Genomic DNA, 27,112 nt, shown 5'->3' with positions numbered 1-27,112 from the left:
AATGGCTGCCACTAGCTATGTCGGGTTTTAGGCTGCGGCTAGGCTAACACGCGATCTAAACCCAGAATAATGTAAACCAGCAGATTAGCACCAGCGAAAGGATTCATTCAGACAACCGCAGTGGGGACGTCACAGAGAGAAAGTCACCTATTGGATTGTACAGATTATGGATTTAGCCAAAGCAGTCTTGCGTACTGTCGAAGTAGAGCTAGCTGCTGAATATTCGCCAGCTGTCTAAACCAAGAGGACAAGAGTGCCTTGATTGTCTGTCTCACCGATCTAAAACTCAAATATGTCATAGATTAATGCCCCTTTTCTACTGCATGGCACATACTGAACTTTTATCTGCTTGGCATTGGCGGTTTTCCACTGACAAAACGGGAAAAAAAAACCTTGTGTAGCGTCAGAACGATGTTGTGAACTACTACTGGTCACTCATTGGTTGAGCAGGTTTGTTATTGCCGTCTCATTGCAATATTCGGGTGTCCTCAAATGGCTAAAGCCTTAAAATGAACAATTGAAAAAAATGAAGAGGAAAGATCACAAGCTAGTCGAGTTGTTTGCTCAGTAGTTCTTCAGTTTCTTTTGTAAAAAGAACAAGTAACAAGGCGGCACGGTGGAGCAGCTGGTCAAGCGTGGGCCTCACAGTTCTGAGGACCTGGGTTCAATCCCGGCCCCGCCTGTGTGGAGTTTGCATGTTGGTTTCCTCCCACATCCCAAAAACATTCAACATGAATTGGACACACTAAATTGCCCCTAGGTGTGATTGTGAGTGCAGCTGATTGTCTGGATGTTCCCTGCGATTGGCTGGGAACCAGTTCAGGGTGTACCCCGCCTCCTGCCCGTTGACAGCTGGGATAGGCTCCAGCACTCTCCGTGACCCTCGTGAGGATAAGCTGCAAAGAAAATGGATGGATGGACTGGGAACAAAATATGATTGTGTTATCTCTATGTTATTAAAAGGGAAGACAATTTGTAATTTCGGTGTTTTAGTCACAAACATGAAGACGGTGCACATGATTTGGTTTCGCAGGGCAGGTAAAATGACATGGTGGTCCAGATCTGGCCCCCGCCCCGCAGGTTTGAACAAATGCTATTACAGTTGTAACAACACACACCTTTAAAAGCCGACGCCGAGTTAGTGACATCAGGAAGTCTGACTCCTGCTCCATCAGCGATTTACCACACCATTACTTAAGATGCTGAAATCTGTCTGGGGATTTTTGTTTTTATTCATTTGTTTAGATGAATACAGGGGAGGTTCAGAGGTCAATGAGCAAAAGATCTTGTCTGGGGACCACCGCTTCTTCCTCTTGAATCTCATCCCACTATGCCTTCTTGGATCTTCTCTGTGCACTACGCCACCGTCATACAGTAATTCCCTCCTCCTCATTTCCCTCCCTTTTTTTCACTTGAATATGCTACAATATCCAATCTTATCTGACTCTCGCCGTCGCTCTCCTTTTTGGCGCCCTTCCTCCACGCAGCGTTTGCGAAGATGACAGGAGGGTGTTTTTCCTTTGTTGGTGAGCCGCTTGCATATTCTCTCCTCTGTTGACAGGTAGAAGACATAAAAGACACCAAAAAACCAAGCACGATGGAATCCTCCGGAGGAGTGAGAGGCGGCGCGACGGGGAGTGAAAGAGGTGGAGAGGGATGGAGGGGGGGTAAAGATAAGGTGCTAAAGGTAAAGCATGTAGTGATAGTGGGGGGGGGGGTTGAGACACGGGCGGGGGGAGGGGGGAGTAGTTCGACAGTCCGTGACCTCGGTTAAGTCTCTTGGACGGCGTGCTGATGCGTGAAACCTGAGCACACGCAGCATCAGCACGCCTCACTTCCTGAACACAGCGGAGGCCTGACAGAGGGCAAAGCACACACACGTACACACATGCAGGACCGCCGCACTCGCCGTGGCACGTTCCCTCGTTTCGTCGCACACATGCAGCTTCCCTCACAGGCTCGTGCGTCAAGCTCACCGCCGAGCAGAGAAGGTCAGATCAGACCCCGCGGGGTGGCCGTAGGTGCCGGCGCTCCGATGACCCTTCAGCCGCTCTCCAGCGCTCGCGTACGCGCGCGTGCGTGCGGCGCAATGTGCGCGTCGTCGCTGGCGCCCGGCCAGGCCGGCGCTTGTTTGTGGCCTCGCGCAGTTGTATGATTCACAACCCGCCTCGGGCGGGTCAGACCATAATCCAACTCGCTCGCCTGCCCGTGCGCGAGTGGATGGCGCTAACCACCGCCGTCCAATCACCAGTGTTAATTAAGACAAACGAGCCAATGAGGAAATGTCACAGAGTCAAGTGGAAAAGAGCGCCGCCAGCTCTTTGTGTGCTGCGAAAGGTTTATTCAGGGTTCCAGCAAATTAAATATTAAGATGCTGTTGGTGTGGTGTTTGCGTGCGCGTCTTTGTGTGACACTGCAGCAAAGCAGGATTCTCCCGGTACGGTTGCGCACCCTTCACCTGCGAGCGTGCACACCCACGTGCACCCGGCGCGCACGCGGGCGGCCATTTGTTAATCAAATAAGCGGCGCGTTTAATGAGCCCCTTCCTCCTCCTCTCCGGGTTCCGCGCTGGGTCTCGTCTCCCGACAACGGGGCTGGGCGAGAAGCACGGAATCTTGCGCGTTTGATATGGCGACGCGTGAAGGTTTGGGAGATGCAGGTAAGAGAGCCGAGTGACTATAAAAAGCCTCATCAGAACCGAGATGTGTGGCGCCGATGCGTTCCCTCGGCTCGAGAGCGGCGACGCTTGTGTTGTCAGCGCTTGAAAGCAGGTGCGCCACAAGGCATTCTGGGAGGGTAGTCATGTGACAGCACATCAGTTTGTCAGCGCTGGCCAGCTCCCCCCGCATGGAACTGTGTGTGTGTGGTGTGTGTGTGTGTGTGTGTGTGTGTGTGTGGTGTGTGTGTGTGTGGTGTGTGTGTGTGTGTCAGCCACAATAACGCCTCACAGACATTCAAAAGGGAAATCCATTCTGAATCAGGTGTGACAACAGTGGAGCGAACAGGCGGGGAGGGAGGAGTGCAGGCTTGATTTGTGAATATTAAAAAATGCGACTCAAAGCACAACACGCAAGTGCCAAGAGGCCCCTGAAGATGCCGTCAAAAAAAAAAAAAAAAAAACTCCGGAGAATATTTTCACACTTCATAAATCATCAATTTTAATGAGTTTATTGAGATAGATATCTGTCAGTTTCAATGTGTCGTGGAGTACGAGGCAAAATGCAATACCTGTGGCTAGGAAAGCTTCAAGAACGATTTGTAATCAGGAGGATGTGCGCTTGTCGTGCCGCCGTGACGACCCCGGACCGCCAGAACACCTCATCTAGGGATGCATTGATACGTGCTGATACGATGCGTTTGTTGTCATACTTGGACACGCCGATACTACGATACCCGGTACCCTTTACCAGTTACCAGGTAAAGATTCAACCTCTGCGTTGAAAATCCCAGTTGACGTTTACAGTATAACATCCATAAAACAGACAAATGCACATCATATATTTAGGCAAAGACATATTAAGACCTGGCGGAATGGTGGATCAGCTGGTAAAGTGTTGGCCTCGCAGTTCTGAGGACCCGAGTTTGATCCCGGCCCCACCTGCGTGGGTTTTCCCTGGGCACTCCGGTTTTCTCCCACCTCCCAAAAACATGCAACATTAATTGGACACTCTAAAATTGCCCCTAGGTGTGATTGTGGGTGCGGCTGTTTGTCTCGATGTGCCCTATGATTGGCTGGCAACCAGTTCAGGGCGTACCCCGCCTCCTGTCCGTTGACAGCTGGGATAGGCTCCAGCACTCCCCGCGACCCTTGTGAGGATAAGCGGCTCAGAAAATGGATGGTTGGATATAAAAACCTGCTGACACTACCCCCATGCTCACCCAAAAACGCCACAGATGGGCAAATATGGTCTGCAGTGTTGCATTTTCATCATTCTTTACTGTCACACAAGTATAAAAAAAATGGTTTGTTTGTTAAAATATTGAATGATTTCCTTGGATAAACATGATAATGCATACAGTATGTTGTGAGTGGAGTCTTTGAATTCCTGTAGCTCACGTTGTACTTTCTTCTTTTCTCATGTTCGTCTCGTGTGAAAACCCTTGTCGGGGGTGGCTCTCATTGAAGATAAAGCAACAAATGCGCGGCATTTCTTTTGATGCTCACTGAACTGAGTTCTCGTCATGTGCTCGCACGTGAAATCTCGCTTGCCGTCGGTTCAAGCAAAGAATGACTATTTTCCTGTATGTGTGTGCAGTTGTGTGATTTTTCTGTGTGTGTGTGTGTGTGTGTGTGGTGTGTGTGTGGTGTGTGTGTGTGTGTGATCAGTGCGAGGAGCATGTCTGGCATGCTTTAAATAAGTGTGACACTTGAGGCTGCTTGAAGAAAATAATTACAAAGAGGTGTGTGAAGCTGTAATGTCACTCCGGGACGATAATGGCTGCGGGAGCAGGTGGTTGGCGTCCTGTCAGCGGCTAAACATTTTGTGTCACATTCACCCAGATGTGACCTTTACTTTTAAATACAAGGAGGGGCCCCCCCAGAAATTCCTGAAGCTAATTAATTTACTAAATACACACCTCGCTCTCAGGGTGTAAGTGAAGCGGGCTCGCCCTTCGTTAACCACAAAAATGTCACCGACTGTGTATACTGTACTTTCTTTTAAGGCGAAGCAATGAGCAATTTTGAATCGCATTGCAGCCGTAATTACTGTGAGTAAATGTGCACAATCGAATGGTCACATTAAAAAAAAATACCTCTTCCTTTACAAAGATTACAACTCTTTTGATTGAAACAGTCCCCGATACTGATTCCACATTGCTAAGATACTGATGAGGGCTCGTGACGCTTTTGAGTTTCAAGTGAGGCCGCGCTTTGAAAGATGTCGCAAAGAAACGTGAGCGTAGACGCGACGCACATGAGGTGCTGCGGGTGCATTGTGAACAGAATCGATACGGTCATAAAGCATTGCCTTTGATGTGGTCAAGCATAATGCGATATTAGACAGAGCGTGTTTAGATCACTGTTGATGTCGGGAGCAAAAGTGTGCGCGGTGCTCAGCTGGTCAGGCAAGAGTAGCGTAATTGCAGGGTTATTGCTGCCGTGCCTGATGGGTAATGGCACATTTGCAAATTAATTCTCAGCGCTGGGCTGCGATTAGCATATGGACGGAAACGTCTCGCCACACAAAGACGGATATGCACACGCTTATGCACGCATGCATTCTTGTCACCGGCGTGTAAGGTCAGATTCGGTGAAATATTCAATCGGAAGTGGTTCTTAAAGGGGAAATCCAGTGGTTTGCATGAACAATGTATCCAATAGGTCATCTAATATGTACTCTATTTTGACAATGTGATGTTAAATCCTCTCTCATTTAATAGTGTTTTGAGAAGATTTTTATCGACAATTATGAATTTTCAGGGGCGCTGCCATTTTTGCGAGTCACATGACCTACGTGCGCAGACGTGACGTGGAAGGTGCCGCACCAACGGCTCAATTACATGGGACACCATTTATGCCCAGCGCTGATTTCTCAGATTTATCCTCATCTGATGAAGAAATAGCAGTATCGGTTGATCTTTGTTCTTCTCTGGTTTATTTTTGCTGTCATACATTTACCGGTACAACATCAGACAATGTAATGAACAATAATATTTCTTACAGTATCCTCACTGTACTTTGCAATTTTCTCTTTTGGCTAGCTGAGCATTGCCGAATCCCACAGGCAATGCGAGAGATTGCATTAACTTTATAGTTGTCCGTTTGTTATTTCATTAAATGAGATAATTTAATCAAACCCTATCTGAAAATTCCCGCCTCCGCCGTGATTAAAATGAATGAATCACCTGTATAGCGCATATGCTCTTCGGATAATTTCTTTTTAGCCTGTTAATCCGACACGAGCGTCCCCGGTTTTTTTTTTTTTTTTTTTTTTTGAGCTGGCTGACTCTCCTCCCGTTTGCACTTTTCACTTTTATTTCTGTTCATTTCCATTCCTCTCTGTCATCTCCCTGTTGTTTTCTGATCATCGCGTTTTCAGACACGCGCTCCCTGCTTTGGTCCTCCGGGAGCTTTTATACCGGGAGAGAGAGAAAGAGGCGCACGCACGCGTCTGTGTACCTTCTTGGATATTATTTTACGTGCACTTTAAACGTAAGGAATTTGACAAGAAAGTAATGATTATCATCTTGTGGTGGTGTCCACTGCATTACAGATTATTGCGATAAGGGAGATAAACAACACCCATTAGGAGAGGTAATGAACTCTAGCAGCAGCAGAAGAAGAAAAAGTCACCAACCCGAATTTTCTAATTATGTTGTGCATAACCGTGTACCATTACGAAAAAAAAAAAAAAGAAGACTCTCTTTGTTTCCCTTGAGCATGACAGCGCTCTTATCTTCGAAGTGGCACAGAAAATACAAACCGTCTTCGCTCGAGAATTTCCTGGAATCGTCTCAAACTCCAAATCCCCGGGAGACAGTCAAGTGATCCAACTGCAGCCATAAAATGCGGCTTTTAATGACATGACATTTACATGTAGTGCGTTAGGCAGGAGGGCAGGCAGATGGCAAATATGAACGCCGACAGTTGTTAGAATCTCATTTTGTGGCCGTTTAAGGGATGTTTTCAGGAGTGTTGAGCTGTTGTTTCTTTTTTTTTTTTCTCCAGAAGTCAGAAGCCCAAAGTCTCAGGTAAAACTCAGTGTTTTAACTGAACCCCAATTTTTTTCTAAACCTTAACAACTTTATCTTGGTCTTAACTCGGAGGAAAATAGGGCGGCACGGTGGATCAGCTGGTAAAGCGTTGGCCTCACAGTTTTGAGGTCCCGGGTTCAATCCTCGACCTGCCTATGTGGAGTTTGCATGTTCTGGGTTTTTTCCAGGCACTCCGGTTTCCTCCCACATCACAAAACATGCAACATTGATTGGACACTCTAAATTGCCCCTTGGTGTGATTGCGAGTGTGGCTGTTTGTCTCCATGTGCCCTGCGATTGCCTGGCAACCAGTTCAGGGTGTACCCTGCCTCTTGCTTGTTGACAGCTGGGATCGGCTCCAGCATTCCCCGCGAACCTTGTGAGAATAAGCGGCAAGAAAATGGATGGATGGATAACTAAAAGGGGTCACTGTTGTTGTTGAAGATGGCCAAATTGAATGAGCAGGGAATCAGAAGAAATCAACATGTAATTGCTCGTTTTCTGAAATAAAAACCTTTGGAAACTACTCATAATTGGCCATAATACCGACTGTTTAAAAAGTGAGCACTAGAAATATAAACAGTATAAATATAATAATTTCCTTCAGAATATGACATTTTGCAACGTGTGTTTAAACAAACCCGACGTGAGTGACTGTCACGTTCTGGAAAAGTACGACAGCTTGCAATATTATCCTTACTTTTGGCATGTATTGGTAGAAAAGTGTTGCAATTCCATTTTATTTATTTAGTTATTCTATTTATTTGAAACGCTTGTTGACGACATCAGTCACCCACCTGCTTTCGCGGCTGGTCGGGAACTATCGGGGAAATGCTCGTGACTTAGCCAACTTGGTCCGCACTAGCTACAAGCTGGCGCTGGCTTCCTAGCGCAGCTGAACACAGTGCCGAACTACTCCTGTAAGTCACTAATAGTCGCATTCACGGTGGTGAATAAGCTATGTACAGTATTTTCTGCACTATAAGGCGCACCGAAGAGCCTTTAATTTTGTCAAAAACTGACAGTGCGCCTTATAATGCGGTGCGCCTTATGTATGAAAAAAGTTTTGAAATAGGCCGGTCATTGAAGGTGCGCCTTATAATGCGGTGCGCCTTATAGTGCGGAAAATACGGTACATTCCTTAAGAGCAAAGGAGGACGAGTTGTAGCTAGTCATGAGACACACAGAGCGAGAAGAGGAAGCGGGGAAACCGTCCTAACTGCTAAAATCTCGTGAAATATGTCAGCCAGGAGAAACCAAGAAAAATTACTTTAATACCTAGCATATTAAATCTGTAATGTTATTTGTGGTCATTTGGACTATTTTGCACCATAAAACTGTAAACTTTGACTTTTGAGCTGCACAATAAATTATGAGTTGATTCTATTTTTTTCTTTTTTCATCAATTCAGCTTTGCTATGTACTGTAACCCATGCAGAAATGCTTTCCATCGCAATATAGATAGCGTCGGGGATTCAATTTACAGTGCGATATGAATTTTCATTTTCATCAATTTTGTGACAGTTTCATACTGTGTATTTGCTTGTTGTATCCCAGAGGGGGAACCTGGAGATGATTATTGGATTCACAGTTGTACGACCACTGGAGAGTTTTTGGAGTATTTTCTGGCTGAGCGGACGCATCTACTCACTGCGGACATGTACTTGTCTTAATTAAACACGCATTGATTTCCTGTCTTTTGTATTAATAAAAGGGATGTGAAGGCCACCGCCAACCGCCCTCCACTTCTTAATCTACGCATTTCCCTCCCAGTCCTCTTGCTGTCGTCCTTTTAGCAACACCCGATGCCGCCGCCATCGGACCCCCCCCCCCCACTCCCACCATCAGAGACTTCTTGTCTTTTGCCTTTCATGTGTGCACTAATTCTCGCTATGATTGTCTTATGGCGCGCTTTCATGCCATTTGGGCTCTCCTGAAGGCGTAGGACCCCCTTAGTCCACCTCCCCTCCGTATAACGCTCCTGCCAACAACCCGCTACCCCCTTACCCCCTTCCTTCTCTTTCTCCCCCACTGAGCGTTTCATCGAGTGGGATTGAGAGCAAATCAACCCCCAGGGCAAACAGTCCTTGCAGACTATCTTCCTTTTCCCCCCTCTGCTCCTCCTCTTCTTCTCTTTCTCGCCCCTCCTGCTGATTTGGAGTTTGGCACGGCGGATAACTAACTCCTTACCCTTGGGACGGAGCATAATAGCAGTATATTTCAGCAAAAGTTGCACATGAAAAAGAGGGCGAAGGGAGGCAGGATGGTGAACAGTCTGCGCGGCACAAGCCAAGTCTCCTGGACTGAGACATAAGTGCACCCACACACTCTTGGACCACAAGCCTCATTTTTAAAGAAGGATGGAGGCGGAGTTCTTGTATTTTCCATTTTCGAACATATCTGCCTGATTGTGCGCTCGGCGTCGGATGGCGCTTTCCCTCACTGTCTGCTCGAGTGCGAACAGATGCTCCCTTGATAGTCGGCGCCCCCTCGCTGTCACCGGGGCCGCCCAATCAGCCGTCACCCAGACTCCGAGCTGAACTGCGAACACTTCCTCGGGGTGGTGCATCAGGAACGGGCAGCATTTTGCTCTCATCTGTTCCCGCACCTCATGTATCTTGTCTTGCTTTAACCACCCCCCCCCCACCCACACCCACACCCCCCAGCCCCACCCCGCCCCGCTGCCCTCTTTTTTTTCTTCTTCTTGCAAACACACACGCACACACATGCGGGTTTGCTCCCCACGCTATCCGGCTGTGTTCTAGCCTGCAGGGAGTTCACTGTGCCCTCCTCTCCTCCACCTCCTTCTCTCCGAATCAGCAGGGAAAGAGAGGGAGGGTGAAAAAGAGAGAGGGAGGAGAGACAGCGAGGCAGAGAGGGAGAGAAAGCAGAGCGCTCTCTCCTCTGATCATCTTTCTTGGATAGCGGGATGAAACACGGTCCTGTTGGAATCTGCCGTCGCTCCCGTCTGCAGGATTTACCCAATCTCTATTTTAGACTCCCTCGTGCCTCTTTTCCGCCTCAATTTGGCACAGGACCGCTCGCTTGAAAAAAAAAGAGAAATCTTCGGTTGTCCCGTCTGTGTGTAAGTGTGTGTATTCGTGCGAGATAGAGGACTGTGCAAAGCGCGTTTCCTGCCGCTCCTCTGCTCGGAAACAGACAGCAAGTGTGTGACCCTTCGCCCCAGCGGGGAGTGAGAGCGAGGGAGGTCGAGAGCAGGAGTTGCCCTTTGCACCGCTTTCTGTGCATCCGTCTGTGTGATTGTGTGTGTGTGTGGTGTGTGTGTGTGTCTGTCTTAGCTGGCTGGGCGGTCCCAGCCTCATGCTTGGTTAGCGAGGACCAGAAAGCGGGGATGACAGGCTGAGTCCCACCCCGGTGTGCCCCACACACAGAGCCTTGTTTCTGGGTGACTGCCGAGGGCACGGCCCCCCGCTCCAACTCAAGTCATCCGGGACGGAGCGACCACCTTTCATAGCAACCATGTTTGGACTAAAAGCACCACTTTACTACTTGCCAGGTAAGGTAATGACAAATGTTGTGATGCAAATATTCTTCTACGTCAACGCACGTTGCTGGATGCTGCGAGAGAGAGAGTGGGCGGGGGTGGGGGGCTGGGGGGTTAGCGTTGGATCCGAGGAGACACTTGTCTTTTGTGATGCCGCTCCTGAGGTTGCAACCTGAGACGCGAGCGGGGTAATGCTGTGTGACAGCAGCTCTCACTGCGCCTTGTTAAGCTCTCAGCCCTTTTAAGAGCACGCCAGTCGGCAGGTAAACCGGACACTTAAGTGGCGGCGTTGGCTCCATTTGACAAATGGAAAGCTTTGTTGGTGTCTGTTTGCAGAGACATGCTCTGTGGCTTGAAGCGTGTAAGTGTGTGTGTGTGTGTGTCTGTGGAGATGAACGAGGACTCGGGTGGCGTGAGGTTACCGCCGGTCGGCGCTTAAGTGCGTCTCACGGCTCACTGAGCTCTGATTGTGGAGAGGATAACCGAGAGAGACAAGAGGGGTGGGAGGCGTGATTTGGGTGGGAGTGAACTTTCAAGGCCGTGTTTGCTTCTTTTAAAGATTCATTCACCCCGCCGCGCTCGGTTGTTATTTCCACCCCTTAGTGCAGCGTGGGTCAGCGTTGCTGTTAGACAATGTTTGTCTCGGCGCGCATGTGATGTGATGCATACTCAAAAAAAAAAAAAAAAAATGCCTTAGTTAAAGAGCGCTTTCATGAGCTCAGGCTGCTCTCCATTGAAGTTGGCATGCTTGACTGACTCTCAGCAAAGATGAATTATGAATGCAATTCAGTCAGCAGGTAGACTTTGCAATTAGACCAGAACTGCTGCTTTGGTCCTCCAGCACATGGCACACTCCAGCCTGTGGTCACCTCATCTGGAGCCGTAATTGCCACACACTTGACTCTTGACATATTTGAAGATGATTATCACAAGATTTATTAATTTTATTGAAATGCACACTAAGTATGTTAACCTCCGATTGTTTTAGTTACCGTATTTTCCGTACTATAAGGTGCGCCACATTTTAAGGCGCAGCTCCAATGAATGGTCTATTTTAAAACTTTTTCCATATATAAGGCGCACCGCATTATAAGGCGAACCGTCAGCTTTTGAGAAAATTAAAGGCTTTTAAGTGTGCCGTATAGTGCGGAAAATAAGGTAGTTTAAAACCTTAGTTTGTGCTTTTCTCGCCTGTAAAGAGAAACACACAGAATGACACTCATCCTAATTTGGATCACCACCAATTTGTGCACTTTCATTCGTCATAGACACCCACTTCCTGCGTGCTGATTTTCCCTATCATGCTTCATTTGAAAAACTAAGATTCAAGATGTGTCATATGCACAGCAGAAATGCAGTACAGCGGTCACTGCGGTGGGTACTACACCAAGCAATGAAATTCTCATTTTGAGAGTTTCTTATGCACACGTCAAATAAGATTTTATTCAATGTTAACAAATCAATCTTAAAGGGGAAATCCAGTGCTTTGCAGGAACTGTGTATCCAATAGGTCATGTAATATGTACCCTATTTTGACAATGTGCTGTTAAACCCTCTCTCATTTAATAGTGTTTTGACAAGATTTTTATCGACAATTACGAATTTTCAGGCGCGCTGCAATTTTCACGACTCACATGATCTACGTAGGCGTATGTGACATGTTACGTGGCGTTCCAAACACTCGATTACATAGGACACCACTATGCCCAGCGCCGATTTCACGGATTTATCCTCATCTGATGAAGAAATAGCAGTATCGGTTGATAGGGAAGACGGAGGAGTACTTCCATACAGATTTGAAGTTGTGGCTGTAATTAATGGTGAATATTCGGATAGTTCTTCGGGCGGAATGATGCGAGCTCCGGAGCCGAGCTTCGACGTCCGGGGAGGCCTTTGGCTGAGCCTCGGTGGGGGCGAAGGCCTTTAGCCTAGCTTCGGTGTCCGGGACTAACAGCCTCCTCCGCCTGGAAGCTGGGCTCGCAGCCAGCCAACGGATCGCGCGCGTCATTCCCGTCCGAAGAACCATCAGCGGCTGCCGGCTCAGCACTCCCGGGGCCTTTGTTTACGCACTTATGTCGCGCGTAGGCCTCCAAGTAGTCAGACTCCTTGTCATTCCACCCGGAGAACAATCTGAATATTCAACATTAATTACAGCCACAGGTTCAAATCTGCATGGAAGTATTCCTCCGTCTTCCCGATACTGCTATTTCTTCATCAGATGAAGATAAATCTGAGAAATCGGCGCTGGGCACAAATGGTGTCTCATGTAACCGAGCCTTTGTTGCGGCACTGCACATGTCACATACGCCCACGTAGATCATGTGACTCGCGAAAATGGCAGCGCACCCAAAAATTCATAATTGTCGGTAAAAATATTTTCAAAACACTCTTAAATGAGAGAGGATTCAACATCACATTGTCAAAATAGGGTACATATTACATGACCTATTGGATACACTGTTCGTGCAAAGCACTGGATTTCCCCTTGAATTATTTCTTCCTTGACCTCACTCATCAAGTTTCAAGTTACTGAGGTTTTGGCAAACCAGTAACAAACAAACTTCTTGTCGGCGGCATCAATGTTTCCATCAGTTTTTAGCAGCTTTTTTTTTTTTTTACTATATAGAAAGATTTCCCTTTAACTGTATCGAATGCACCTAAAGAGTGACTCGTCCCGTCATCCTTTCACTCCACATCTCCAACTCCTCCTGAGAGCCTGCTAAGCATGGCGTGTTCCGACGGGGTGTTTTTGTGATGGAGATGGGCTGCTAAAAGGCAGCCGGGCGCCCGCGGTGTGAGAAATAAAGACAGAAAGGCTCGGATGGAGTGTATGCGTACCGAGGGATGGTGGTGCTGTTGGGGAGGGAGGAGGGTCTCTTCTACATGTGTCACAGCCTTTGGCAACTGTCCTCTCTTTCAGCCCGAGGTGATGGATGGGTTGGGGATGACAAGAAGCAGAAAGGGGCTGAAATAAAATGGAAATTAAAGAGGAAAAGCATGAAGGATGAAGGAGATGCCTTCGCTTGCCCCCCTCTGTCCCCTCCTCTCTTTTGCCTCTTTCCTGATTTGCATGGCAGTACCTGTAAACACGCCTTCCCCCCCTTTTTTTTTTTTGTCAGTGCCGCCTGTGCCCCTAAATCCTTGCCTCCAGCAGAAGAGCCACTCAGAAGTCACTTGGACAGAGAGAAAAGGTTTCGCTTGTAACAGCGGTCAACACTGGAGAGGTTGTGCGTGTCCACCTTCCAACCTCTGTTATTTTCTGTGCGTGCACTTAGAACCGCAGGTTGCCCCCCCCCCCCCGCCCCCCTCTCTCATTCAGCCACTGAATAAGCCCCTGCCTGCTTTGCCATCTTAACCGCCGTTGCCTTGGAGACCATGTCAGACACATGCTAGTTCCCCATGATTTTTTGACAACAACAGCAAAAAGAAAAAAAAGTGGGGTTAAATAAAGACTAATGGGCCCGGGGGGTTGGCTGCGCGCGGTTGAAGAGGTGGGGGAGAGGAGAGCAAATTTAAGAGCGTATCACAGAAAGCGACGTGGCGATAACAGCGGCGAGGGGAAGCACTTGAACTTCACATCCTGGCTAAGGTGCACACAGGCAGGGTGCAGCCACTTCAAAATGGAGGCTGGTTCATGGTCACTCCCTCCCCTTACACCTCCTCCTCCTCACTCTTTTACTCTTATTTTCGCTCCTCGCCGCGCTCCCATTATCGCCCGACTTATTTTCCTCCCTTTATTCATCTTCCATCCGAAGGTGTGATTTCACACGCAGCCGTGTGTGGGCTTTGTTTTGTGTGCGTTGTGCAGCGGCGAGGGAAAGACTCACGGTCACAGCATTAGGTACACCTGCGGGTTAATGAAATGCAATTTGCGACACGTATCAAAAGAGGAATGATGCCATATGATGACGTTGATTATTTTTGATTTTTCGGCGTGGTGTAGAGAAAAATGCTGAGAGCTGTTTCTAATATTTTAGCTGAACTTGACGTCAAATATTGCAAACAGCACGTTCAGTGCCATCTGGAAAAACCTCAGTAATAAATGTTTTAATTAGTCATCCTGATCCGATCAGGTGATGGGAAATTTAAATGTCCTCTTTTTTTCCCCCCTTCATAATGCATTGGGCGGCACGGTGGATCAGCTGGTAAAGCATTTGCCGTGCAGTTCAGAGGACCTGGGTTCGATCCCGGCCTCGCCTGTGTGGAGTTTGCATGTTCTCCCCGTGCCTGCGTGGGTTTCCTCCCACATCCCCAAAACATGCAACATTAATTGGACACTCAAAACTGCCCATAGGTGTGATTGTGAGTGTGGCTGTTTGTCTCTATGTGCCCTGCGATTGCCTGGCAACCAGTTCAGGATGTACCCTGCCTCTTGCCCGTTGACAGCAGGGATATGCTCCAGTGCGACCCTCTTAAGGATAAGCGGCAGAGAAAATGGATGGATGGATGGATGGATGGATGGATGGAATTATGCATTGATCTGGTATCGTATTGGTACTCGACACATATTCACTTTCAAGTGACTTTGAAAAAAGTGCAACAAAATAGGACAACTGGTCCTCCCATTAGCTGATTGAATGTACTTAAGCGAATCAATGCTCAACTGCAGTCTTCTGATTGTTGTTATATAATTTTTTTTTGCATTTTTCTGATTTACCATTCTGAAAGCAGCACACACACTGACACACAACGAGCTGATCAATATAGCGTGCAAGGAGGTTGCGCTCCATATTAGTGCGGACTAATTGTGATCACTGCGGGCTTGTTGAGGGAGGGGGGGTGGTTGAAAAATAACGCATGTCAAGGATTTTCCAAATTGGTCGGCACGTCGAGCCCGTCAATTCATTGACGAGAGCAGCCGAGTCCACACTGCGTTAGGAAAGATTATCTCAGCGGTGTTGTAACGATTATGAAGCGCAATCTCCTTCCTCCTACTTATGTGCTGAGGCCGGATCAATGCTGAAAAGCTCCGTGTGCGTGCGTTTGTACGGTATACGCTATATGTACGTGCGTGTCACGCAATTGCGGTCCTTCTTTCGCCATCTTTCTCCGACGCTTTTATCCCCCTGTTCACTCTATCATTGTATCCATTTATCTATTTTACTCCCCATCCACTCTGCAGCCCCGCTGTCCGTCCCGCCATCCCTTCCACTCCGCGCGCTCTGACAGCTCTGTCATTAGATGGCGGTAGTGGCAGTAAAGCAGTCACGATGATGGACTACCTGCTCCCTCACCTACTCTCTCCCACAACCCCTCTATAAAAGCTCTGACCCGAGCCCTGCGCGGCATCTGTTCCGCGCCAGTCCGCAGGTGGCACCTCTCCGGTCGCGGCCTCAAAGGTCGGAGGTACCGCGTCTCACCGGCTGCCCCCGTTAGCCACCTCGTAAACCCGGAGCTGTTAAACCCCGACCTGCGCACCTGCGGCCTGCGCTGTCGTCTGGATCTGAGCCACCGGCCGTGTCGGGGAAGTCCCGGTGGCGAAGGCACATGACCGCGCATGCCCTGTCTCTATTCTTTTCCGCTCACGCTTATTTGCTCGATTCGGACGTTACGATGAGAATGCGTAGCAACAAACTCATCAAATTCTACTGTGTTTAATTTACTCTAATGTAGTTGAAATGTGTGAGGAGAAACTGCATTGTCAAATAACTCATATTGTGTTTAGGATCCTATCAAACTTCACCACTCCCGTGCATTCCTGTTGAATAAGTAAGACATGAACACTTCTTGAATCTTGTGAAATTCTGTAGCAACTGTTTCATTTGCAGCTGTTGCATCAGTTTTGACAGACAGTGATTGATTGCTACGATACGTTTAAAGCTAAATAAGGTGATCAAAATATTAGAGACAGCCTAAAAGGTTAAAAGCACTTTCAACTACAGCCACATTTGTATATATATATATATATTTATATTTATTTATTTTAGAATATCTCTCTGGGACTGTCAATCAAAACTGAGCATTATCAATGTTTCTTATATTTGAGTCACATAGAGGTTGCTTTGCTTTGTAAGTTGCATACATTTTCAACATTTTTGCTCGTCGACAAAACATTTAAGTACCGTAATTTCCGGCCTGCTAGCCGCGACTTTTTTCACACGCTTTAAACCCTGCGGTTTATGCGGTGATGCGGCTAATTTGTGCATTTTTTTTCTAATGGCCGCAAGGGGGCACTCGGGCGGAAAATGTAAGGGTGAGACTGGTGGAATGTATGTGCCGAGGAAGTGACTTTTACCACTGTGATGGTGTAAGCGCTCCCAGTGCTGAAAAGTCTCCTTGTGATTAATGCGCATGCGCGTATATTTTGTAAACTTCCAGCCAGTCTGAAACATCCCCATCCATGCTTCAACATGTGCCATTCGACAACTTGTCGCCAAGTGTTCATGTTCGCTGTATTCGTCTCAGAAAGACTAATACAGCAAACGTACATATATGTGTATATATTTTCATCAACTTTTGTTTTAAGGTTAGGTTAGGGTTAGGATATACTGTAACATATATTAGCTCCCTCTATGTAGAAGAAGGGGAACTGTGAGGCTTGCGGATTTCCCAGTAAGCGCCTGCTGCATACCAAGAGTTCCCCTGTTAGTAACGCATGTCCAATAATGACAAGACTTTTCAGCACGGCAGCTGCTCAGACCATCACACCGGCCATGTTAGCGCTGCGCTAGCGTGTTGCTGCTGTGTTACTGGCGTGTCTCAGTGATATTTACCGCTAAATTTTATTTTAACCTGCCCTGTTAGTGTTAGCGCTAGCTTTAGCGCAGTGCTAGCATTAGTGCTAGCGTTAAACTCTTTCTGTGTACTGTCTTTCTTTGTAAATACCTCATGTTTCAATGTGGGCACTTGCGGCTTTTACACAGCTGCGACATATGTATGTACCAAATGGTATTTCCTTTGCAAATCTACTCGGTGAGTCTTGTAACCAGGTGCGCTCTGCAGTCCGATAATTACAGTACATATTATCACGACATTTTTGCCATTTGCCGATGACAAAATACACGGTACCAATAATTAATACACTGCCAGCTTTCCCAGGTAATGAAGATATTTTACTTCTAAAACCGTGAATGGAACTGATCAAATAATTGAGCTTGATAAAGTACAACATTGTAGCAAAGTTTCCCATTTAGTTGCATATTATCTCAATAGGGATGTTTTGGTATAATGACAACGACCATGGTCTCTCGTGCGTGTGCATGTGTGCGTGTGTGTGTGTGTGTGTCTGTTTGCGTACCTTTGCGTGTTGTCACCTCTCGCCTGATATATTGTTCCAACAGCAGAGATTGCTTGGCTGTAATTGCCTTCATCTTCTATTGCCTCCACTAATAAAATTAGACGACAGAGAATTGTAATTAAACCCCATCTGCATCTGATGGCTCGGGGATCACGTACACTCACCGACATGCACGTGTATTTGCCGTATCGTGTTCTGTTTATGTGCGCCGAGATGAGTTGTACTTTAACATTTGGAAGGGCAGTGGTTTATGAGCTTCTCACCAGCTGTCCTGTACAATAAATGAGTTGTGAAGCCTATAAGTGTAATAGCCTACATGCAGGTTGTTTTATTACGTGATGTCATTATAATTATTAGGGTTAGACTTGAGGGACGCTCATTTTATGTAAGGTATTTTTTTATGTAGTGTTTCACAGTCCCTTGCCACAAAAATCGGCATTGTAACCGTAGAAAAATGTTTTTGTACCTTTCAGGCAGGGCATCGCTGCGCCTGCAGGGCACGTTCACGCGACATGCAGCTCCAAGCAAACGGATAATTAGATGCGCGGCGGCGTCAGCGCCGGCATCCGAATGCTTATCGGACAGGACGAGGAACGTGGGCAGTGTTAAACTTTACGACTTCTGTGTCAGGGGATAGCATACACGCAGGCAGAGATGTACCCGTTACATCTTTGATACTATGTCAGAAGTTAGTCGTTGCCAACTGTGGGCCTGCGAAGCCCTTTGAGACTCTTTTGCGATTACGAACTCAACAAGTCAGCAAATTTGTGATTCTACTTCTTCAACATTCCATATCTGTGCCTTTCACACGGGACAACAACCCAGGTGGAAAACATTAGCTTGAATTGGTAGGAAAGGGGCTACTATTTAGAGAGGAAATGAAAGGTACCCTGCAAAAACCAAATAAAGCAAAGCAAAGCAAATTTATTTGTATAGCGCATTTCATACACGAGGTAACTCAATGTGCTTTACATGATTAAAGGCATTTGAAAACAAAGAGATAAAACATTTAAAATGGGATAAAAACGATGACAATTATAAACCCAATATTAAAAAAAGACAACTAAAACCGCATACAGTGCAAGTAATATGATCGAAAAATGGATGTATTCTGAAAAGCATTAGAAAAAGAGAAGAAATGCTGCTTCACCATGTTTGCTTTGGACTCTGCGCTCCACTATTTGACCTGAGTCAGTCGATCTCAGAGCTCTACGGGGTTTATATTCTGTAAGCATTTCTTTTGTGTATTCAGGGCCTAAATCATTTAGTGATCTATAGCCCAGTCGCAGAACTTGAAAATCTATTCTAAAGCTGACTGGAAGCCAGTGCAAGGACTTTAGGATTAGGGTTATATGCTCTGCTCATCTTTTAGTCAGAACGCGAGCTGCAGCTGTTTAATACTCTTTTGGGGGAGTCCAGTCAGAAGACCATTGCGATAGTCAAGTCTACTTAAGATAATGCAAAAGCATGGATGAGCTTTTCCTGGTATATAGTGTCACAGAGGTGCTTTACTGCAAAATGCTGGACCCCGCAACGGGCCTCCCTATCCAGTTGTCACTGAAATATGGAGGAAAAAAATGATCACAAACAGGGCATACACAACAGTCTGGTAATAATGGCCTCTTCTTTTCTATTCGAATAAATATACAACCTCATTTACACACACACTCACACTTAAAAAAAAAAACAACAACACTTGAACATCAGTGTTTTTCTTCCCCCGTTTTATCAGCAGATAAACGGCCAGAAAAACGAGCACACACAAAAAAAAGATGGATGAGGTTAGTGGTGGATGCGCAGTAATCCTCCCTCGTTTCTCTGGGTAATTAACAGGCAAAGATTTATGAGGAAGAGGAGGGCAAAAAGAGATGTACCACCCAACGAGAGGGTAATAGGGATTTAGAAATGCCAAGCCCCCCCCCTTTTTTTTATTTATTATTTATTTATTTTTTTATTCAGCAATTCTGCAGAGCATTGAGTTTTGTGTGTGCTGCAAATTTGTTGCGTGTGTGTGGTGGGTGGGGAAGGCCTTTTAAGCTGACAGCCTTCCAATCATTAGTCATTGGGATTTTGGAGTTTAGCCATCCAAGATTAAGACACGAAACGTTATGCATCTTCCTCGGCGATTGCTTCTTAACTTTCCCCATCAAACGGTTTGTCATGCGCTCGGGCCGCGTGCGGCGCGGCAGGCGCCCCGCTCCTTATCTCGCTCCCCGGGGTTCACGGAGGCGAGCGGAGTGCCGCAAATGAGGTCGTAAATACCTGTGCCGCCGCGGCGCTGCTCTCAGCTCATTGTGCGCCCGTTCGAGAGGTTAAGAATGAAAGGCAGATGACCTCTGGGTGTCGGCGGGAAGTACAAACGGTCAGCGGGGTAGCGGTTTCCTGGATGCTTTCCGATATTTAACGTACAGTACAAGTGAGCCGGGTCAGAGGCCGCATCCTGAGTGGTGAATTAATCCCCCCCCCACCTCCCCCTCCATCAAGGGCTCTCGCTTTGTGTGTGCGTCCGCGCGTGTGCGTGTGTTTGTTTGTAATCCCTCACTGGGGCCGGTTGCCGCCTTGCCGCACACAGGATATGGAAATTAATCATTGGAGACAGATTAATGGAATGGCAAGAGCCCATCACATCCTCTTATAGAACAGGAAGAGAGCCAGGGAAACATCTCCTTGCTTCTCACTCTCCCTTTTTTTAACACTTCACATAAATCTTCCCACTGTCCTCACCTCTTCCCGCTTTCCGTGTGATCAGCGATGGCCTCAAAACACAAGTGTTAAAATAGGCCTCGCGCGGTTAACGTGTGTATGTGTGAGGCGAGGAGCTGTGATTGATGACGGATGATGGCTTTGGCCTGAATAGATGGGCCGGGAGTCGGTCAGATGACTTCCTCAGGAGGAGGAGTAATGTGAAGACAGCACCGGATTACAGATCCATCATTCTGTGTGTTGAAGCCCAACCATGACCGCTAAACAAATAGCACCGCAGCCACACTGGTGTATAAATCTCATCCCAAATTGTTTGCCTTTTCCGTCTGTTAAGAGTTTTTTTTTCCCAGTAGAAAAAACAAAAAGGGGCATCGGTCCCGATGCTCTTTCTCGTCTCGTGCTCATAACCCTGCTCCATGTTCTTTTATTTATGTGTTGCTCTTGTGAAAGCAGAAGCAACGAGAAAATATTGGATCCATTTGTGAGTTTGTCTGCAACATTCCCCCACCCCAAAAAAAAAAAAAAACATCAAAGCATTAACAAGTAATTCAGTGGTCAAGGTCACAGAATTGCCCAACACATCAAGTACAAAAGAAGCCGACAGCCTCCAAGAATGATGAAGCATGATGAACATATAGTAGGCCTACATATCTTGACCTTAAAGACCTTGCCTGAAGGCAAAGCCCATCCATCCATCCATCCATCCATCCATCCATTCTCTACCGCTTCTCCGGATACCCAGACTTCCCTTTCCCGGCCACATCTTCCACCTCTTCCAGAGGGATCCCGAGGCATTCCCAAGCCAGCCGAGAGACACAGTCTTTTCAGCGTGTCCTGGGTCGTCCCCGGGGTCTCTTTCTGGTGGGACATGCCCGGAACACCTCACCAGGGAGGCGTCCGGGAGGCATCCAGATCAGATGCCCCAGCCACCTCATCTCGATCCTCTCAATGCGGAAGAGCAGCGGCTCGACATTGTGCACCTCCCGGATGACCGAGCTTCTCACCCTATCTCTAAGGGGAAGCCCGGACACCCTGCAGAGGAAACTCATTTCGGCCGCTTGTATCCGAGATCTCGTTCTTTCGGTCACGATCCACAGCTCGTGCCCGTAGGTGAGGGTAGGAACGTAGATCGACTGGTATATTGAGAGCTTCGGCTTTCGACTTAGCTCCCTCTTTACCACAACGGACCGATACAAAGTCCGCATCACTGCGGACGCTGCACCGATCCGTCTGTCGATCCGCTCCATTCTTCCCTCGCTCGTGAACAAGACCCCAAGATAATTGAACTCCTCCACTTGGGGCAGGACCTCATCCCCGATCCGGAGAGGGCACGCCACCCTTTTCCGACTGAGGCACTTTCCGGATCTACAATTATTCAGTCAATATGCCCTCACATGATTACATACATTATTTACTGTTGTTGTTTTGGTGAAAAAAAAATCTTGTAATATCTCCTGCTTATCAAACTCGCAAATATTATATATATATAAGCGTTGTCGGTGTTCAAATATTCAAGGTAAAAGTCACAGCCCAGTCAAACAACAACAACAAAATCTTATGCCCCATATTCTCCAAATATAATACTAGGTTAGTACTGTATTTGCTCAGATGATTAGTTTTTGGGGGTGATTCCTTGGGGTCAAAATTCACTCTTAATTATGTCAACAGAGCAAATCTACTCATACTACGACAGTGCGTGATAATGACAGCAACGTGCATCTGAGCACAGTTACAGCATCTCTTGCAACACTGCCGCTGTTTTCCAGGATACCAGTTCGAAGGTTAAGTTACTACTTTTTTTTACCACTGTGTCAGCCATGATAGGGAGGGTGGACTTAAAACTGAAAAATCTGACCCGGTCGTATCAATAACCTGTGAAAGGACACATGCAGTTTTTCTCCTCACGTAATACACGAACCGAGCCTGGAGTCAAGCGCTTGTAGGACAAACATGTCCCACCCCCATCCTACAACCACACGCAGCGAGCCCTACAATAAATCCCATAGTACAACCAGTTGAAAGATGATGCATTGATCTGACAGAGAGTCGTGCTGCACTCTGGTGCTGATTGATGTGGCCTGGCTCCTGGCTCTGTGAGTGTCTGCTCCGCTCTCTCTGCATCATGTCAAGTGAGGCTCGAGAACACGACTGCGGGACACTTCAGAGGACGGAGAGCAGCGGATGAAGGTCATGGGACTGAGAAAAGGGTAAGATGAGAGAGAACCAAGCGCACAAGACAGCGGATGTGTTTTGTGCCGAATTAGAGTGATGATAATAAGCGCGTGGAGGGTGACCCCAAGAGGTGGAAAATCTGGTGATGAGTGAGGGTAGAGCTTTGTTTAGGGAGGTCTGGCCAGCTGAATCCTGTTAGAGAGTCGCTCTCAGGTGTACCCTGGCAATGCACAAGCGGGCACTGGGAGGACAGGTTGGCATTTTGACTGCCACTGGAGCGTGCACCTGTCAACAGAGGGAGATTCTGCCAAGGAAATGGAGGGGGAGAGGAGCGACTGATGCAGAATGTGGTCTTCTGGAGACACTCCCCAAAGATGAACAGTGCGATATTAAGGAGGGATTTAACTGTATCAGACAACTGTGTATACGCTACGCATGCGTGCAAGCAGGTAGAGACATGCTCACTCATCTGCCGGCGGTCATGCACACACACACATGGACCATCACCCCCTATATAAACATAGACTTGCTCTGTTTGTCCGATTCTAGACGCCGATTGCACCAATTATGCGTAGATAAACAAATATAAGCAGCCTTGAAAAGCCGGATAGGATTTGAACCTTTCTCCATACGACACGCCCTCCCATTTGGCCCAAGTGTTTTGTTGCTAACCAACTCCGTTGGTGTGCACATAGATGCCGTTCGCATACATTTCAGCGTTTTCTAATCAGCGGGTTTAGGTGTTGTTGGCTTCTCGACACAGCGCGAGCAGATGCAGGAGCCAAAAGCCAGTGCCCTCGTTAAGCAGCTGTCAGAGAGAATTTGTAACAACACACTGCAGCCCAAACACACACGGAAAACAGGGACGTGAAACGCACGGAGATAAAAACATTGTTTGTGTGTTGTTGCAAACAAAGCTGAGTTTGCATTTTATGCATGTGCGCACTTAAACATAATTGTCTGGTGAAGTACGAATCCATTACCAACGATAAAGCATTAGGGATGAGTGTACATCCGTGTTTCTATGTTTTGTTGTTTTTTGTATTTGTTTTGTTTTACTGATGACTGAAAAACTGCAGACTTGACTCGCACCGTCACAAAATTTGAGAAATGAGCCTTAGTGACAGTGAGCTCAACTCGCCTCACTGACAGCAGCAGTTTAGCACATCGTGAAACATTGTTTAAAAAAAGAGGTGTAAAGCTTCTTAAAAACACTCACCAGTGAAGTTTGCTGTTAAAAAAAAAAAAACATAAAACAAAAGGAACCATATGTTTTGTTTTTAAAACAAGCACACAACTTTGAATGTCTGTTAGCTCAATGCTAACAAACAACTTTAAAATGCCATTGAATAATGAATAACAGCTGGATATTTCAACACAAATGGTACAACAACACACGTAGACAGACAATATAACAATAATCACAGGCATGTATCCTTTATCATCTGTGAAAAATTACCAATATAACCACAGAATCCCTTCCTCTGGTCGGAGGAAAGACGCAAAAACATCTGCACACACAAATACACACAAAAGGGCATCGACAGTGCCGCTGCGTCTGGCTCAACGCTGTTTGCAATTTTTTTTTTAGCTGCCCTATTCTCCTCTTAGCTTGCTCACCACTTTCATAATGAGCAGCACAGAGGGCAAAATCGGGAGCTACAGAACACTTTCGAGGCTGGGAGCGGCATCGTAGCCTTGAGGTGTTATCTCTGCCCCTCGCTGTGTAGCAAAGTGTGGGCCACTGTGTCGGCCTTGCCCAATGAAAGGAAGTCTACGGCACTGTGGCGGTGGGTGATTGCCGCACAGCCTCATATTTCTTTTTCTTTTCTTTTTTCTTTTTTTTTTATCTGCTTCCTGTGCAGAGCAGGATGGTTAGCAGATGGTCTTGTCACCAGCAAAATGAAAATGAAGGCAGTAAAATTTGCTTGTGTTAATTTTCACGTCCCCCCCAGGTGAGACCTTGAGCTTGCGCACGCGCACACAGATACGCACAGTCGTCTATACGCACATGCCACCGTCGAGAACGCATCCACACACTCGTTATTGACATGCACAGTGCTGCCCTGCTGGCTTGGAACGTGCACCATCTGCAAGCAGGCAAAGTGTGTCGGAAGAGTGAGAAGTGTGTTCTTGGCTTGGGAACGTGTTTCTAATGTTCATAGCCATAGCTTATGTTGCTTTGGAATGTAAAGCGTGTTACCAAACACCTAATGTATCATGCCTCCGGTGTCCAAAGAAAATGTTTTTGAAGCAGGCTGACAGAGCTAAAAATGGAGGGATGAATTGGCAGTTTCGAGCTAACGATTAAGGCGTTCTTCTTCAGATGAAGCCTCGTCCCGTCATCTCTCTCTAGATTGCGTCTTCTTTCAAACTTATGCTTCTGTTTGTGTGTTTTCAATCTTGAAATATAAAATACTGCATGTGGCTTTCCTGCTATGCCCGCTAGATACTCGCCGCAGCTTTGCACACTGTTGATTTCTAGATAATCAAAAGTACTGATGCCTTGTCAGCCAGAGTTCTAAGCGCGAGTCCAATCACTTTTGGCATATAAACCACAAAGCAATGGTATCAAAGTTTTACTTCTTCTCCCTCCTTTTCAAACGTTCACTCATTATTTCCCCCTTCATTTGTTGCACCGGTATAATTATTTGACTTATTTTTCAAAGATGATATATATTTACAGTCACTCACATCTTAAAAATGTATGGGTGTGGTCAGTCGTGCTCGCAGATACAACGTTACGGGTGTGGTCCACCCGTCATGCCCGCAGATAAAGATGGGGTGTGATTAGGGATGGAATCTCAAGAATTTAAAATAATTTACTGGATTAATTTCCAATTTCAACTGATATTAGTAGAACATGATGTAAAATGGTATTTAAAATTTTTCATCAATAAAAATTCTTGATCTGTCAAGGAATAAACACGAACGGTCTATACTCGCAATGTTTTCAAAATGCTGAAAGTTGAGTTCAACATAATCGGCGTTGGTGGCAACAAGCTAGCGACGCATTGTAACAAACATTCCTGTTGCCAATCGTGATGTATTGTTATAATCTAGCGTAATTTACGGGGCTATTTATTGTCAATCCATTGATGAAAACTAGCAGTAGATGATCTATATCTTCCTGAACCATGTAGAGGGGAAAAGTTTTCAACTTCAAGATAACGCACACCACGCGGAAAATGACTCATCGCATTTAGATATTTGGACAGACTGGTCTAACGTTAGAATTTAGATCAAGTCAAAGTAAATATCAATCTCATACTTATTATATTTAAATAGTGAAACAATACCTGTGTTATATCCCAGAAATGTTTTCCATGTAACTCAAGGGTCCCCAGATTTTTTCCCCCCAAGATCTACTTTTCAAGCATCCATTCTCTCGCGATCGACCAGCAGGGCGGGGGAGGGGCGCATTGCCACAACTACCGTAAATAGGGGGGTGACTTGCTAGAACGCGCCTTTATGTGAGTGCGCTCGACATTTTGGCCACACTTGAATCAAGCGACGAGGTGGATGATAGTCGAATGTATTTTTTTCACACGATCACCCAAAACTGAGCAACCCCGGTGTAACTGAATTTCCTTTGACATGGCTCATGATTTTGATGACTCTCGACGTAAATGCGCTCGCAGTACGTGAAGCAGCTCGGAACATGCACTTTTTCCGACCATGCGCAGTACTGTTAACTTGCATTTCCTGTTTCCGGGTGAACACTGATTGTTTAGGAGCAGGCTTGTTTTGTCAAGAACGTTTATGAAATAAACACGTAAATTAATGTAAAGACTACACAAAATAGGCGACGTCTTTAAATTTAACTATTTTTTCCATCGTAACAAATTTTACGCGTGGAGCGTCAAATCACAGTGACTGATTTATATATTTTATTTACTGTAATTGCACATAAACAGAACTAAAATCAACAATGCAGCTTGTGAATTATCATACTTTGATGTTGCTTTAGTAAAGATTTGACACGATATCCAGCTCGCCATGATGCCTCTCTGAACACAGGAAGAAGACAGAATCATTCTCATGACCATGATTGTTTCTGCATTGTATGTCATCTGAAATCAATCGCAGATCACTATTTATTTTGTCTGACCACCATCCTAAATTCACAAATGCGTGCGCTCTCCAAGGATAGCAGCACCTTGCTCATGCGGTCTCTTAGCTGGCAACTCATTCGGAGAGGAGAGGCTTCACTGATTACCGCGGCGTCGTGATTGATGTCGCAGCAAAATAGTTAATGACGTGACTTGTCAGTTGTTAATCACAGTACTTTCCATCATCTTCGTTCTGCCAGTGTTTCACGAGCAGTTTTAACCAACGGCAGAATTTAGAGAGACGCGCATGCACTGCAGTCTCCACGCCCCCAATATTCAATGAAACTAATTAGGGATGTGAGAGGGTAAGTGAACGGACTGATTATTTTTCTTCATGCGCCTTTAAGTCGACCCGCTGATGGCGAGATCAGACTCAAGGGGCATGTTCAAAAGAGTTGATCAATAGCGACTGTTTTGCCTCAACGCAGATGAGCTCAACGTATCTTAGTCATCAATGTACAGAATGGTGGAAATATATCATCTTTCCCTTTTGAAATGAATGGAAATATCACTAATCATGACAACAACCCCTTAAAAAAATAGGAATTGGAATCATAAAATTAACACTCTATTCCTCTTCTTCTTTTCCTTTCGGCTTGTCCCGATTAGGGGTCGCTACAGCGTGTCATCTTTTTCCATCTAAGCCTATCTTCGTGCATCTTCCTCTCTAACACCCACTGTCCTCAT

At 46.4% G+C, this 27,112-nt stretch overlaps 1 protein-coding gene across 1 annotated transcript in view; it reads left to right on the top strand.

Annotated features, from left to right (window-relative positions):
• Positions 1–10,067: 10,067 nt before the first annotated feature.
• gse1b (Gse1 coiled-coil protein b) overlaps positions 10,068–27,112 on the top strand; it is an 83,620-nt gene continuing 66,575 nt past the window's right edge. The window contains exon 1 of the mRNA XM_061814192.1: positions 10,068–10,213. Within this exon, the coding sequence (XP_061670176.1) occupies positions 10,177–10,213 (37 nt within the window). The 5' untranslated portion in view covers positions 10,068–10,176. The remainder of the gene's footprint in view (positions 10,214–27,112) is intronic.

This window comes from Syngnathoides biaculeatus, chromosome 3 (genome assembly GCF_019802595.1).
Source record: "Syngnathoides biaculeatus isolate LvHL_M chromosome 3, ASM1980259v1, whole genome shotgun sequence".
Classification (NCBI taxonomy): Eukaryota; Metazoa; Chordata; class Actinopteri; order Syngnathiformes; family Syngnathidae; genus Syngnathoides; species Syngnathoides biaculeatus.
The sequence above is the reverse complement of the archived record's forward strand: the minus strand, read 5'-3'. Positions and strand labels throughout refer to the sequence as shown.